Here is a 14793-nt window from a genome sequence, read left to right on the forward strand (position 1 = left end):
TTGTGCCCCCGCCACCGGCTGGCCCCTCTCCCCTCCTCCTATCTCTCAGTCCTACGTCTAGCTCTTCTTATTCTTCTTGTCCATAGAGCATTTTATGCGGATATGCACGGCTATTTTTGTCAAAGTTAATACTAGAATACATGTTTAGAAGCGCAAGTTGAAGAATAAAATGTAGACATTGGATCTAGAAACCAAGAATGGCTAGACAATGATCCACCAAATGATTGGCCCCTAGCGCACATGACTGGCATGAGGTGTGCCGAGGACTTTGGGCTCAGCCCAACCTGGATTCGCTCTTTTGCCCACATGACCATGCGCAAGCAACTTATTGCCCAATACATTAATTCCAATGTTCCATGTTCCACCCCGCTGTCTTGTAAAATTTGGGGTTTTATTTATTTCTCGCATTTGATCATCCATAATTATTTACAGAAATCTAGTCTATTATTTGTTGCAGCAGTATATTATTCCTGATAAATTGCTGAAGAACAGGGGAAATAAACTAGTAGTACCGAGGGAATAAAAAAACTGAACGTTGGGATTCAACATTAGCTCTAGCTAACTGTTTTTTCTTTTTTTGCTTTGTGGCGAATTTTTTTTATCCGCCAAAAAAGAATTATAATTTTTTGAGGGGTGGTGAAGAAGGTACTCCAGATCCCTTGCTCCGATGGAAAGAAAAGTCAGGGGATAGACAACGGTATCGCTACTTTTGGAACTACCCAACATTCCACGTGAAAAACATAGCTGTTCATAGTGACTGGCTGTACCCGCACTAGCAATAATACTGTGCTTGCTAACATAAGTATATGGCACGATGCGTCCCAATATGATAACCGGGTTACAGATAATGTCTCACATGAAGTAAAAAATCTACTCCAGGTCCACAAATCCTAATTACAATTCTAACAACTGATCACAGGTCTACACGTCCTAATTAGAGAGTTCTCCTTGAAGATAGCACCCAGACGTATAAAATGCAGGCGAAATTAACATCAAGATCGGGCGTTGACTTGACCAAAGAGGGGCAAACTCGCCATTCCTGCCCACCAGTTCAAATCCCTTTACCACAACTGCACCCCATTAGTGATGTCATGCCAGTGACAGTAGTAGTACAATAAACTCCCTACAGGAACACAGTTTAAACCAACAGAAGCACCAAATTAGGCCGAAACCAGCACAAGTGCCCCAAAGCAAACACTGCAGCGAAATATAAGTTTCGACGGGAGGCACCACCACCCAGAACCGAGATCCCTTTCCCTCCTCCGGACTCCACTCTGCTCTGCTCTGCTGCTCTCTGGCTCACCCACACGCATCACAAGCTACAGCACGCGCGCAGTTGGTGCGTCTTTTCTCCTCCTCCTTCGATCGGTTCTTCCCCGTCACTTCAAAGGCACCAACCAACCAGAGTGGGGAGGGGAATCAAGGAACCGAGGAATCTAGAGCGAGAAGCAAGGTACTAGAGACTTACGCTTCACAAAAGTGAGAGCAGGAGGAGGCAGGGACCATTAATTTCTTGATGCCGGGTTTGGAGTTGATCATGAGGTTTCCGGGAGCAAAGCCATAGGGCCCCTGAGCCTCGGGTAAGCTGAGCCTGGCTAATTGTGTCCCGGAGGAGGAGAGGGAGAGGGAGAGAAGATGAGCTTTAACAAGAGCAGGGGAGCAGCGGGGCTGGGCGTCGGAGGGGATGAGCTGCTGTTCAGGGGCACCATCTCCAGGAAATGGACCTTCATCCTCTGCATCGGCAGCTTCTGCATAGGCCTCATCTTCACCAACAGGTGCACGTCGTCCTGCTGCTACTTCTTCTTCTTCTTCGTGCTGTCGTTGCTTCTACTGTTTTTTTTTCCCTTGAGGCAATCCTAGTTTGTTGTTTATTCATTTCGATGGTTCGTTCAGCTTGATCGTCTGACTTTTCTGCGTCGGTCGTTCAATTCTTTCTTGTTGGACATGCATATTCTTTGTTTTGTCTAGTTGCCTTGTTAAGTTCTTAAGCTCCAGTTGTTCATGTATACGATTTGCCTCTGGTACTACGCAGCTCCGGCCTATTCAGACTGTCTCTTGGACCTTGGAAACTGCCGACGACCAATCTCCCTTTCTCTGATCTAACACGATTCAGAGCTTCTTCTCCTTCCCATTCTAGCCAAACCTCTGAATCCTGTAGGCTTCTTGCATTCTTCTGCTCACACTCCTTTTTAGTCAATGGAGTACCAGCCTCCCATAGCTGGCGTACTTCTCTCTGTGCGCCATGACTGTTGCTGTAGCGTACTACTCGAGAGGTAGATAGATAGAGAGGGGAAATGGAAGTCTCGTGAATTGAAGTCCCGAGGTTTGCTCGTGTGCTGATTGTGGAATTCTGGGCGCCTGTACCGTGGGTGTACTTTACTGGTGGATGTGGATGTGGATGCTCGGATGATCTTGCATCGCAGGCAGGTAACAGAGGGCCATTAAACGTGAACTACCCGTCCAGCCATCTGATAGAAGAACGTCCCACCCGTCGCCGACAACAGAGTGTGACCCTGTTTCTTTAAACTCGCGCTTCAGTTTTCCCGGCCCCACACCACGAGCCTCGATTCATAAATGTAAAAATGATTTTTTTTCGGTAGTTTGACCGTATAAAAAAAAAACAGGAACCCCGGGCAACGGGAGGAGTCTCGTTACCAGAGGCAAGCACACTGAAGTTTATGCACTTGACAGTTTTGATTATAGTTTTTTTTTTAAATATGAAAGGTTATCCTGACATCTGCATCTGCGATGGATATAGTTTAAACAGTTCAGCCACTGCAGGTTTTAGAACGAGCACCCCACCCCCAGTTCGCCCCTGGGATAAATAATCATTGGAATAACTTAGTCGCCTTACTTTGTAGCTGGTTTGGATGATGTCGATTTCAAATTTGGGATGTACGTACAAGAGTTTGAACCGAAGTCGTTGGTGCCAATCCAGAGTTTGAACCGAAGTCGTTGGTGTCAATCCGAAACCAATAAGACACTGTAGTTCAACCCTCTACCCTCTGAGGCTTTTCGACGATCAAAGCCCCATCCCACGCCAGTCGGCCACAAGCCATGTCTTTCCTCATTGCTTTCCCTAGCCACACCACAAAGTCTTAGCGACATCATAGATGAGTTCATCGTAAGGACAAAACGAGCTAGGTGGGTACGTTGATTGCCCGATCCGGAATAAAGTTGAGGTTGTCCATTGCAAGGACAAAAGAATCAGCGAGAGGGGTCGCAACCCCTTCTGTTGTAGATCACGTTCTGTACTAGGCTATGAATCCACGCCCTCCAATGCTCACGAAAAGCCAAGTCCACAGAGGAACTCTATGAGCTCATTTGTCACACCTCATTCATTTGGTAGAAATAATATGAAATCAAACTTTTGACATGATTTCAATTGGTTGAATTTGAAATCCAAATTCAAAAGCCATGTTTGGCTGCCATATGGCTGAGTAGCAGGATTGGATTTTGGCATGGTAACCATTCGATGGAATTCCTCCGTCCACTCCCGTGGCAACCAAAAATGTTGTTGTTTTTTGAAATCTAAAATGAGTTATAGGATTTCAGACCCAGATAGGAAAGCTGAATCCACCGTGTCAAATGTCATCGTAATGTTTGAGCATCGTGCAATTGCCATGAGTTTCGGCACGCTGTGAATTAGGCTAATGAGCCTTATATCAGGCACATCAATTGCATCAGCCTTCCTGGGGAGGAGAGAGACGAGGGCCTGGTTAATGGCTCCAAAATCCCGGATTTCCAGCTGAAGCCGTGAGAGCGAGTTGAAAATAGCTCCTATGACACTTGTAAACCCGTGCTGTAGTTTTGCATTGCCGACTTGAGCCCTTGAGTACCCAAATGCGTAACGAAAAAGCTTTCCCATTGATGCAGGATGTGGACCTTGCCAGAACCCAAGGAAATCATTAGGAGGTCAGCGCTACAAGTGGACAAAATGAATCTCGTCTCTGGTGATTGTGCTCAAAAAAGTGTAAGAAGCCCTCTGCTCGTCTCAGATTACCGATTTTCGTTTTCTTGTTCTGACAATAAATTCCTCAAATATTTCTGAATATACTACAGATTGTCGAGCGAATAAATGTTGTGGGAGAGGTCCCAAAAACTCAGGATGCTATACAGTAAGTAGACAAAGTGTTCCATCAGTAGCAACCAAACAAGTGTTGTTGGGGATTTACTTCACACTGTGCATAGCCTTACAATACACTGTTTGTTATCAGGACATTGGATAAAACAATATCAAACTTAGAAATGGAGTTAGCCTCGGCGAAGGCGACACAGGATTCCATGCTCAACGGCGCACCACTGTCGGAATCAACAGGGAAAAGGAAGTATTTTATGGTCATTGGCATCAACACTGCATTCAGCAGTCGGAAACGACGAGACTCAGTTCGTGCGACATGGATGCCTCAAGGTTTTGCAATTTCTTGTTCCTTCAGATTCCAATTATTATTTCCTTTGTTTCGCGACAAAAATTCCAGTGCTTCCCGGCCTCGGTATAAACTTAAAAAAAAAAATTAAACTATCAAAACGGCATGATTTCAGTCCGACATTTTATATATATATATAATTTTTACGAAGGCCTCAGAATAAACTTTGTTCTCTGACCTTTTTTATGTTGTTTTCTATAGGCGAGAAAAGAAGGAAGATGGAGGAAGAGAAGGGCATTATCATTCGTTTCATCATCGGGCATAGGTTACTTCATCAAACATGTGTATTATTAATTACCTTGTAATATAATTTAAGGACAATATAATATTAGAGTTGCCAATTTACCATTTTGTGGTTTAGCCATCAATACTTCTATAACTTCAGATTGCTGAAATCTAAAACTTGTAATTTGGCATATTCCACAGTGCAACATCTGGTGGCATACTTGATAGAGCAATTGACGCAGAGGATAGAAAACATGGTGACTTCTTGAGGCTGGTAATTTCCTTTGTAAGCACAGTACAGTTTTGATAATATGTTTATCTGTATGATTAGAACTGAAATATTTTGGGGTCACTCATGCAGGACCATGTAGAAGGGTACCTTGAACTTGCCGCAAAGACCAAATCATACTTCTCCACAGCAGTGTCAACGTGGGATGCAGACTACTACGTTAAGGTGGATGACGACGTACACGTCAATATAGGTGCGTTTAACAATTGCCGACAACTTCATCATACAATTTTTAATCTCACTTGTAATGAAATACAGAGATTCATGAATATTGCAGCAACTCTTGGAGGCATATTGGCTCGGCATCGTTCGAAGCCTCGAGTTTACATCGGGTGCATGAAATCCGGTCCGGTCCTTGCTCAGAAGTAAGTTTGCTTGGTGCCATCACGCTCTTCTTGAGAGCTCTTTCTTGAAGTTGGAACAGCTGCTGAAACGCCAAAGTATTTGCTGCAGGGGTGTAAGATACCATGAGCCTGAGTACTGGAAATTCGGCGAATGGGGAAACAAGTACTTCCGCCATGCGACCGGTCAACTGTATGCCATCTCCAAGGATCTTGCCTCTTACATCTCAATCAACAAGTAAGCTATTTGTAAATTCATTGGTTCCCTTTTCAAGCTACCCAATCGTTGACCATGATCCATTGGATGGCGACATTTCAGGCATGTTCTTCACAAATACGCTAACGAGGATGTATCATTGGGAGCCTGGTTCATTGGAGTAGATGCCGAGCACATCGATGAACGTCGGCTGTGCTGCGGCACACCGCCAGGTACACTTGGATCACTCTCCTCCGTTGAACAACTAGTCTCCGTTGAAAATATTTGCATCATCTTTCGTACGACTAGTTGGTAGTTTTCAATACAGCATACTTGACCTGTATGCAATTATTTCGGAATGCAGTTGTTTTCTTAATGCCTAGTTTCGAGCGGTTGTCCGTCAACTTCAGTAAGTAGGTGAGGTATCAGCTGTCAGAAGCATGTGGCTGTCAACGTTGTCTGAGATATATACTCCGTATTAGACATCTGATCTTTCCTTCTTCTTTGCAAACAAACTGCCAACTGACATCATTAACTACAACCGTTTTGGCTTGACATCATTAACTCCCTTCCCTGTACAAGTATCGGTCGTGGAGTTAAAACCATTTCAGTCAAGATTTGGATACATTTGAGCTAATTTTGGCTGACACAATCGTGCAGATTGTGAATGGAAGACGCAGGCGGGCAATGTGTGCGCTGCCTCGTTCGACTGGAGCTGCAGTGGGATCTGCAAATCGGCGGATCGGATCAAGGAGGTCCATCAGCGCTGCGGGGAGAGTGCGAACGCTATCTGGAATGCAACCTTCTAAACTGACCAATCTCCATACCTTTTGCAATCCTGATCCTGATAGAAGGAAGGCACACAAGGTCCATATACAACACATGCTTTAACAGAGGGTGGGCATCCATTCCAAGCATTGGAATATCTCAAGATATAGTGGAGAGAAAACAATTCGTTGGTGGCCGATTCAGAGGGCATATCAAGATCATGAGATGATTGTACACTCAAGTGTACAAGGATGACCGACAGGAGGAGCCTTTTTGTTTGTTTTTCTTTGGTGCGTTGGGTTAGCAATAGTAGTACTACCTCTGTCCAACAAAGGATGTTTTAAATTTGTCAAAATTTGAATGTATCTAGACATGACTTAGTGTATAGATGAATTCAAATTTAGTCAAAGTTGAGACATCTTTTGTTGAAAGGAGGGAGTATTAATTTTCTGTCCCTGAAATAACCTTTAAAGATGACAAGGCAGTGAAGAGGGTTGATGAGGAAGAGAGATTGGAAGGAGAGGGAGATTGAGAGGGCTCTCCCCCCACCATTCCTGGAAATGCTCATCATCGCTAGTACTGGTTGCTACTATCAAGCAATGTGAAGTAAATGTTTTTCTCTCTGCTTAGCTTGTTTTTCTTTGGCGAACAGTCAATCAATAATACTGTACTCTTCTAAAGATCGCAACATCCTAATGATGTCCTAATTTTGGCGCTGGCGACGTATTTTACGTGGTGTCACTTTATCTTCCTGATTTTCCACCAATTGCCGCCTGCCCATCCATGCCTCTGCGTCCAAACGGACTGGTTGCTGAGGCGCGGATCATGGCACGGTGCAGTGTCGACCATCGCATCAGGGATTTTAGCCACGTACGTGACTTGTACGACCAAGGCCTCTGCTACAAGCACGCTCGCCCAGAGCTCCGGCCGGCCGGCCACCCCTTGTCCGTGACGACCAACCGCACGCCTCGCCTCCTCTGAGCAATTGATGGAAGGCAGGAAGGTGACACACCGACGAGCGGGGGGATTCGCGTGTAGCGGCCGGCAGCCTTGCCCACTGCTGTAGGAAGGAGGGAGAGGACGCCGAGCCGGCAGTGCGGGAGGCTGCATGGAGATTGGGCCGCCGATATATAGCGACGTACGGGCGACATCAGAGCAAGAACGACATGGATGATGATTGTTACTCCGTGCTCCGTTCATAAATATTTGTCGTTCTTTTAGTTCAAGTTTGCACTAAAACAGCGACAAATATTTAGAAACGGACGGAGTACATGCTTGCATCGTGTAACTCCGGCCGCGCGGCCTCACGCGTCCTCCCCGACCAATGCCTCCCAGATTGGAAGACCTGTGGTGAGTGCTGCTTTTCCCCGCGTCTCTGATCCAGATTCATTTCAGTTGGCCGAAATATCCTCGCGGCCTGGCCCAAGCACCTGGCCCCAAAATCACATCTAGGCTACTAAGGAAAAAAAAATAAGGAAAGGCCAACAAGCCATGCGCCACTCGAGGCCCATAACCTCCTGGACGGGCCCATTAAGCCACCCCACTGTTACCGTTTGAATGCACTAGTAAGTGGGCACGTGACTGCACATCCTCAATATAATCTCATTTTTCTTTTAGTAAATTGATTTTTATTATCGTTTTCGCTTTCATGTTGAGCCATTTCTATAGGTATCATGGTCTAGCGATGCAAACGTGCACGTATAACATGCGATCTGGGCACACTGCAACAGATAAATGTCACTATTGTCCAAACAAATAAATTATATTATCTTAATACATCGAAACCCTTTTGTCCCAACCAAGCATGACTTTGGTTTTTTGTCAGCTCTGTACGGTGCCCTTAATTTCGGACACGACAAATGGAATTTGCACAAATAAAAATCAAACAATTAAACCATTTCATTTTACAATTTATACCTGAAGGTAAATAAGCTTACAATCTTTACGGTATAAGAGAGAGAAAACCTAATCATTTGTAACCATTGATCATTATTTTCCCATGATGAATTCATGTCTATGAAATTACAATGGAATGATTAAGCTGTCATGCAAAAACACATATATTTGCAAGTACCAGACTAACCAAAACGTTCGGTTACAACACCAAATAACTTGCGCATAAAAAATGACCATTGCCTGGAATATCATAGTACGCATTTTGAGGGAACCAGAGGTCAAGAAAATCTGACGTCCGTGAAGAAGATTTACCGTTAATTTTTTTTATTTTGAGCATTGCCTGGAATATCATAGTACGCATGTTGAGAGAGCTTCCGCTAGTGTACCTGCAAATAACTGCGGTGGAATATATTTCTGAAACCATCTGCCATAGATCCACAATGCTTGAATTTTGTAGCATGCAGAGAACTACCGGAAGATCAATATTGTAAACACTGATTTGGAGAATTGCAGCGACGTACATGATCGTGATGATGAAGCAGCTTTGTCTTCGCGTCTTGCTTTTGTCCCACGGACACCTCATTCTCCCTCGGTCAATTTCTTCCCAACGACAGTGGCGTAGGCGAATCCCATCTTGGCGGCTTTCCCGCAACGGCGCTTGTAATACGGGGAGGCGGTGGCCATGGAGGGTGGCGCCGGGAGGGCTAGGGTTAAGGACTTAAATTAGTCCGTAGTAGAGATTGATCGAGCACGGGCAGTAAAAAAATCGGAAGTCCGTCCACGCGTGAGGCAGAGCGGAGGCAGGAAATTCTTCAGTTCTATCCCTCGTCCATAATTCTCGTCGAAATATTACATGTATCTAAACGTTTTTAAAAAATAGATATATTCATATTTGGACAAATTTGATACAAGAATTATGAAACGGAGGAAGTAATTAATTGCTAAACACACACAATTGAAAAAAAATTAGTAGGTTGTTATTAGTTGTTAGATGTTGTTTAGTGGGCCCGTGGTGAGGTGCGAATGAGTTGTGTACGTTTTCTGGGTAGTTTTAGAAAAGATAAAGTTCGTGCCTTTATAAGCAAGCAGAAATAGAGATTTATTTCACACTAACAATGGGTACTTGTGTCAGAGACCCATAGATCTGAACTAATAGGACCTAAAATTATTTCAAAATTATAAAAATGCATATCTTTGATAGAAAATCCTAAAAATATTAAAGTAGTGGCATAAGTTCACATGTAAAATCTACTCCCTCCGTCTATACAAATTCAAGTCACTTATTTCGGGATAGAGTGAGTAATATTTTTACTTCTTCGTGGCACAAATTGTCTTTGCCGTGGGGACTGAGATCGACCCACCTCAAGAACCAGAATTTCTCCGACCACGTTTTCCTCTTGCCTAACACACTGGCATCATCATCGGGGTTGCTTGGTACTCTTGGAAGAACTCCATGTTCATGTTGAGCTTTCTGGTGACGGACTGACGGTGTAGCACAATCATCCAGCGCGCTGAAAGGACAGAATGCTCAATGCGGCCCATGTCAGAATGCGCAATGGAGTCATGGGCCATGTCGACCTGACAAGCGGGACCCTCACCCCATGGGCAAATCCTCAAATACGGTAAAAGAGATACCTACATGGGGATTTTTTGCTAAAGTGGGTACAAAAGGTGTCATAAAGTTTTTACATGTGGGGTAAAATATGAAATTTACTCTGAATCTATACATTCTACACATACTGAGCATACAAGAAACGCGTGCATGCGTCGTGTCGTGTAGTTACAAATAATAATCACATTTAGTGGGGCCACTCGACGCCCATAGCCTCCTGGACTGGCCCCATTAACCCACCCCACTGTTTCGTTTGTATACATTAAATGGAAATAATAACAAACGAACGTTCGTTCCACGGTCTCCTCACGCGACGCCATTCTTCTCCTCCACGAAGCTGTTCTCCTGGCGTGCTGTCGGCTGCCCTCATGGCCGCCTCGCGTTGCCCCGGCCCAGCAGCCGCCGCGCGCGCCGAGCGCTGCCCCCGCACCTACCCTCGGGCGATGCCGCCGCCGCACACCCCGTGCTGTCCCAGCCGCTGTTGTGCGCTGGAACCCACCGCTGCCGCCGCCCGCCGGGCCAGCCCCCGCTGTGCGCACCACACCGAGGGCTGCCCCCCCCCCCTCGCCACCGAGCGCCGCGTGCAGCCCCCCGCGGTCCTCGTCGCAATCAACTCCTTTACTGAGCTGGAGCGGGCCACAGTGGATGCGCTCCCAGATGTGATCCCTGCGCCGCCGCCGCCACTCATCCCTGTAGGTTGTCTTGTCGAGCTCGAGGAGGAGGACGCTGCGTCGACATGATCAGGGCAGCGGAGGACTAGTGGGTTTGCTTGAAGCATGCCCGCCGCATTCTGTTGTGTATGCCTCGCGGGGGCAGCTTGGTGGTGATGTCGGCGGAGAACGTGGCCGAGATGGCCATGGGTTCGCGTTCGCGGGGGTGGCAGCCTGCCTGTGGGTGTTGCGTCCGGACTGCAACAAGATACTGCCAACTCATGTGCCTCAGGGGTGGCAAATTCGGTTCATTACAAGTGGCAATTTGATAGAAATGGATGAATATAGTTATTTTTGTTTGTTATGAGTGGCTATTTGTGTTCAGTAAGGTTGGCAATTTGTGTCTTGTAGGTGTGGCATGAAAATAAGATTGGTGTTGGTCGTTTTGAATGTAGGTGGAGAGGTGGTAGCTAGATTGGAGTGGAGAAAATGCGGGATGCGGTGATGTGTGGGAAATTTTGACTGAATTGGATAGACATGGCAATTTGTGTTCACTGGGGATGACAATTTGTGAACTTAGGGGATGGCAATTTTGTGTTCCTTAGGCTGTGTGTGCGGTCGTTTTGAATGGAGGTGACATTTCAATTCGGAGTGGACGAGATGTGGGATGCGGTGGTGAGAGATAGATTTTTTTTTATAGAAATGGATGAACATGGTTATTTTTGTTCATTCCGGGTGGCAATACAAATACGAAATTTGTATTTACTATGGGAGTGGGGTGGTTAATTGTGTTCATTACGGATGGTAATTTGTGTTCACTGGGAGATGGCAATTTGTGTTTATTACAAGGTCTGATTTGTATTTCTATTTATTTTTTTATCGAGGGTGGAAATTTTTGTTCATTAAGTGTGACAATTTGTATTAAACAGGGGTGGAAATTTGTGTTAAGTAAGGATGGCAATTTGTATTTAGCGGAAGGATGTCAACTTTGTTCATTAAGTGTGATAATTTGTATTAAGCAGAGATGGCAGTTTGTGTTAATTAATGATGTCAATTTGTATTACGTGGAAGGGTGGCAATTTGTGCCAGTTAAGGGTGGCAACTATGTATATCAGAGGCGACAAAGAGATAAGGTGTGTGTAGGGGGCGGGGTGGGGTCATTCTAAATTGAGATGGTAGCTCAGTAGGTGGTAGGTTTTGACTCAAAATGGATTAACACGGTTATTTTGTGTTTATTAAAAGCGACGTTTGAATTCAATAGCGGGTTGCAATTCGTGGAGATAGTTTTTGGCCAAAATTTATAGTTTTACATGTAATAAGTATGAGTTTGTTTGAGATCAACTAGCAGAGAAAAACTCTAAATTTTTTTTTAGAGTTTTCCTATTTTCTTTTATCGTTGCCTACCGCCGTCGCGCCGTAGCCTCCACCGCACCCCGCACGGGCCACCGTGCCCGCTCTCAAGCACGCGACTGCTCTAGTCCAGCCGAATTAGGGGTGAGAAACTATTCGAAACTTTAAGATAATTTTTTTGAACCCTTGAAGTCTTGTGATCTGTGTTCAAACATTCTGCTGTTTTCTTTGGAATTCATACAAAAATCTTTGGACTCACATGGAGAAATTAAATGTGACACAGGTTAATGCTCACGGAGTCCATCGGACCTGCTGCTGCCTTACTGCTCGCATAGCCATCTCGGATGCACATGCAAGCTCCCGCCGCTTCCTCGCATGCAGCATCCGCATCAGAATGTCGCGCCGTGGAGCTATGGCGCGGCGTTGCGCTATATGCGAGTCCTACATTAAATCTAGTATTTTCACTTCTTCGTGGGCAAACATCTTTGGAAACCTTCAGTTGGGACCGAGGTTCACCCACCTCAAAAACTAGAACTTTCCGAACCATGGTTTCTTCATGCATGACGCACCGGCATCATTGTCGGGGTTGCTTGGCACTCTTGGAAGAACTCCTCCATGTTGAGCTTCCTAGTGACGGTGTAAAACAACGGTTGTGGTGCCCTCCTTGGAGCCGTTGCCTCTGGAGCCCTCGTTTGGCGGCGGGGGGCCTGGCTAGGGAGGGCGGCTTCGTGCGACGTAGGCTTGCCGATGCGCAAACTGTTACTATCGGCGCAACCTCTTCTGGCTGCGGTCGTCGAAGAAGCCCAGTTCTGCCTACCGTCTCTGGCACAAGGAGCGGCTTCCTGTTCGGCGTCGTTGGAGTGGAAGGGGCTTGTCTTCGTTGTAGCAGCTTGTTTTTTCGGTTTCGTTCTGCGTTTGCTCCTTGTTAGGGTTTTTCGCACGGCTTTCCCAATATAAGCCGGGCATTGTATCAGTTTTCTGGCCCGGTTTTCCTCATAAATGGGGCCAATTCTTTCTTCTAATCGAATCACGGGGATCGACCGTTTGCATCCTAGAAAAAACAATCTTCCAGCGTGATGAGAGCAGAGAGTGCCTAAGGGCGACTCAACGCTGCCAACCAAATCGGATGGTGGCAACCCGGACACCCCAGAGGGTTTTGTCTGGCCTGTGTTCGTTGCTGGTGTCCTCAATGCGGTCACCCATTTAGTCTTTTTTATTATTTAGTTTTGGTCACATGCAGGCGGGCCAAGAAAGGACAAACGCCGATGTCCGCCTAGGCGCAAACATGTCCAAATTTGGGTCAGGAATGGGACGAGCCGGACAGAAAAGTGGACAACTGCCAAAACGGGTCGCCGCGTTAGGGGTGTGCGTTTTGTGCGCGCGGACACAAACGAACGCGTCCGGACGAAATGGGTTGCTGCATTGGAGTCGTGCTAAATGCGGCCTGACCTGGCAATGGAGTTACGGGCCACGTCAACCTGACAAGTGGGACCCCCACCTCATGGGCAAATCCTCAAATACGGTAAAAGAGATCCTATATGGGAATTTTTGCTCAAGTGGTTGCAAAAGGTGTCATAAATTTTTTACATGTGGGGTAAAATATGAAATTTACTCTGAATCTTTACGTTCTACGCATACTGAGCATACAAGGAACGCGTGTACTAAAAGCAATATGAGGGGTACCGAGGGGAGGCTCCACTTTGATCCACATCATCCCAATTATTATGACCGTTGGATCTAAGATCTAAGAGTCGTAGAAAGGTGTAGAAAGCGTTTAACGTTCTATTATGAGACACGTTTTTTAAAGAGGATCATCAGACACGTTGATTGGCACGTCACGGTACATGTTACGTTAAAAAAATTTGACGTACGTGGCTATAACTCTAAGTAACTAAATATGTATTAAATTACACAAATATTATACATTAATCAAAATAAATTTAATTTATGATTTCCTTTTGTCATATAACTTGTATTTTGTTACTCCAAATTGGTCACCTAGGAACACGCACATGCCTTATAAACCCAGATGGAGGTAGTATATATATAATAAAAGCACAAAATGTTTTTTTTCGAAAAAGGAGTCGTAGTCCCTGGCCTCTGCATCAAAATGATGCACACAACCACATTTTATTGATTATTTAGTAAGACTGACAAGATGATTAATACATCGATCAAAATTAAAAACATCAAACTAAGCCTACAAAACCTACGATGATGAAGGGGTTGACCAATATCGGGACCGAATGCACTGACCACACACCATCGCCCAACATCCAAACCCGGAGGCCACCGATAACACAACCGGTCAACAAATTCTTAGCATGTGCCGTATGCGCACGCTCCAGAATAAGCAGCCACCGTCTTTCACCAACACATCTTCAGGACAAAGATCGAAGCATCAAACATGCCAGCCTTGGGATCGACGAAGCAAGTCAAAGACAACGACCAGCGCACCCAGAGGCTGACAACTGACCAAGGCCCCCACACTTGCTCTAGCGATCCCCGAACGGCGCCCCCAAGGGAGAGAGCGACGCAATAGGCGCCGTCGTCGCCAGTCCGAGGACTTTGGGTTTTCAGGGAACCTAGAGCGAGGGTGGTGAGGAAGTACCTCGATAACGCCTTGAACGGAATATACCCTAGAGGCTATAATATTGCATCGTATTCCCACGTTTGTAACGGATGTTTATATTTCTATGCTCTAATTGCAATGATTCTTGAATATGAGATTCAGAGCAAAACTTATTTGCATGTGGAAACATAAAGCCTATATATACTAAAGCAATATATATAAGGGGTTCTGATGGGAGGCTCCATGTCGATCCACATCATCCAAATTATTCCAGCCGTTGGATCTGAGATCTAAGAGTCCTAAAGAACGTTACTTATGTTAGGCCATCTTAGTACATTCCAAACATGTTACGTGGTACATTGGCAAATAAAAAGAGGTGACGTTGTGGCTGCTAAAAGGGAACATAATCCCAGTCCAAACAAACATGTTAGCTGTTAGCTTTTGGTAAAGAAAACACACGACGTTGG

General features: G+C 45.4%; 1 protein-coding gene across 2 annotated transcripts; it reads left to right on the top strand.

Annotated features, from left to right (window-relative positions):
• Window positions 1-1160: 1160 nt before the first annotated feature.
• Window positions 1161-6934, top strand: LOC100823235 (probable beta-1,3-galactosyltransferase 2). 2 transcript variants are annotated; one of them, XM_003562294.4, is made up of 11 exons: window positions 1166-1775; window positions 3877-3973; window positions 4063-4118; window positions 4218-4411; window positions 4629-4692; window positions 4854-4926; window positions 5014-5134; window positions 5219-5306; window positions 5395-5520; window positions 5602-5711; window positions 6139-6934. In XM_003562294.4, the coding sequence occupies exons 1-11, from the start codon at window positions 1636-1638 to the stop codon at window positions 6285-6287; spliced, it is 1218 nt and encodes a 405-aa protein (XP_003562342.1). In that variant the 5' UTR covers window positions 1166-1635; the 3' UTR covers window positions 6288-6934. The 2 variants fall into 2 exon arrangements, with proteins under 2 accessions (XP_024313577.1, XP_003562342.1); XM_024457809.1 differs by having other exon boundaries at window positions 1161-1775; window positions 5014-5306.
• The last annotated feature ends 7859 nt before the right edge of the window (window positions 6935-14793 follow it).

Source organism: Brachypodium distachyon, chromosome 1 (assembly GCF_000005505.3).
Source record: "Brachypodium distachyon strain Bd21 chromosome 1, Brachypodium_distachyon_v3.0, whole genome shotgun sequence".
In the NCBI taxonomy this organism is placed as follows: Eukaryota; Viridiplantae; Streptophyta; class Magnoliopsida; order Poales; family Poaceae; genus Brachypodium; species Brachypodium distachyon.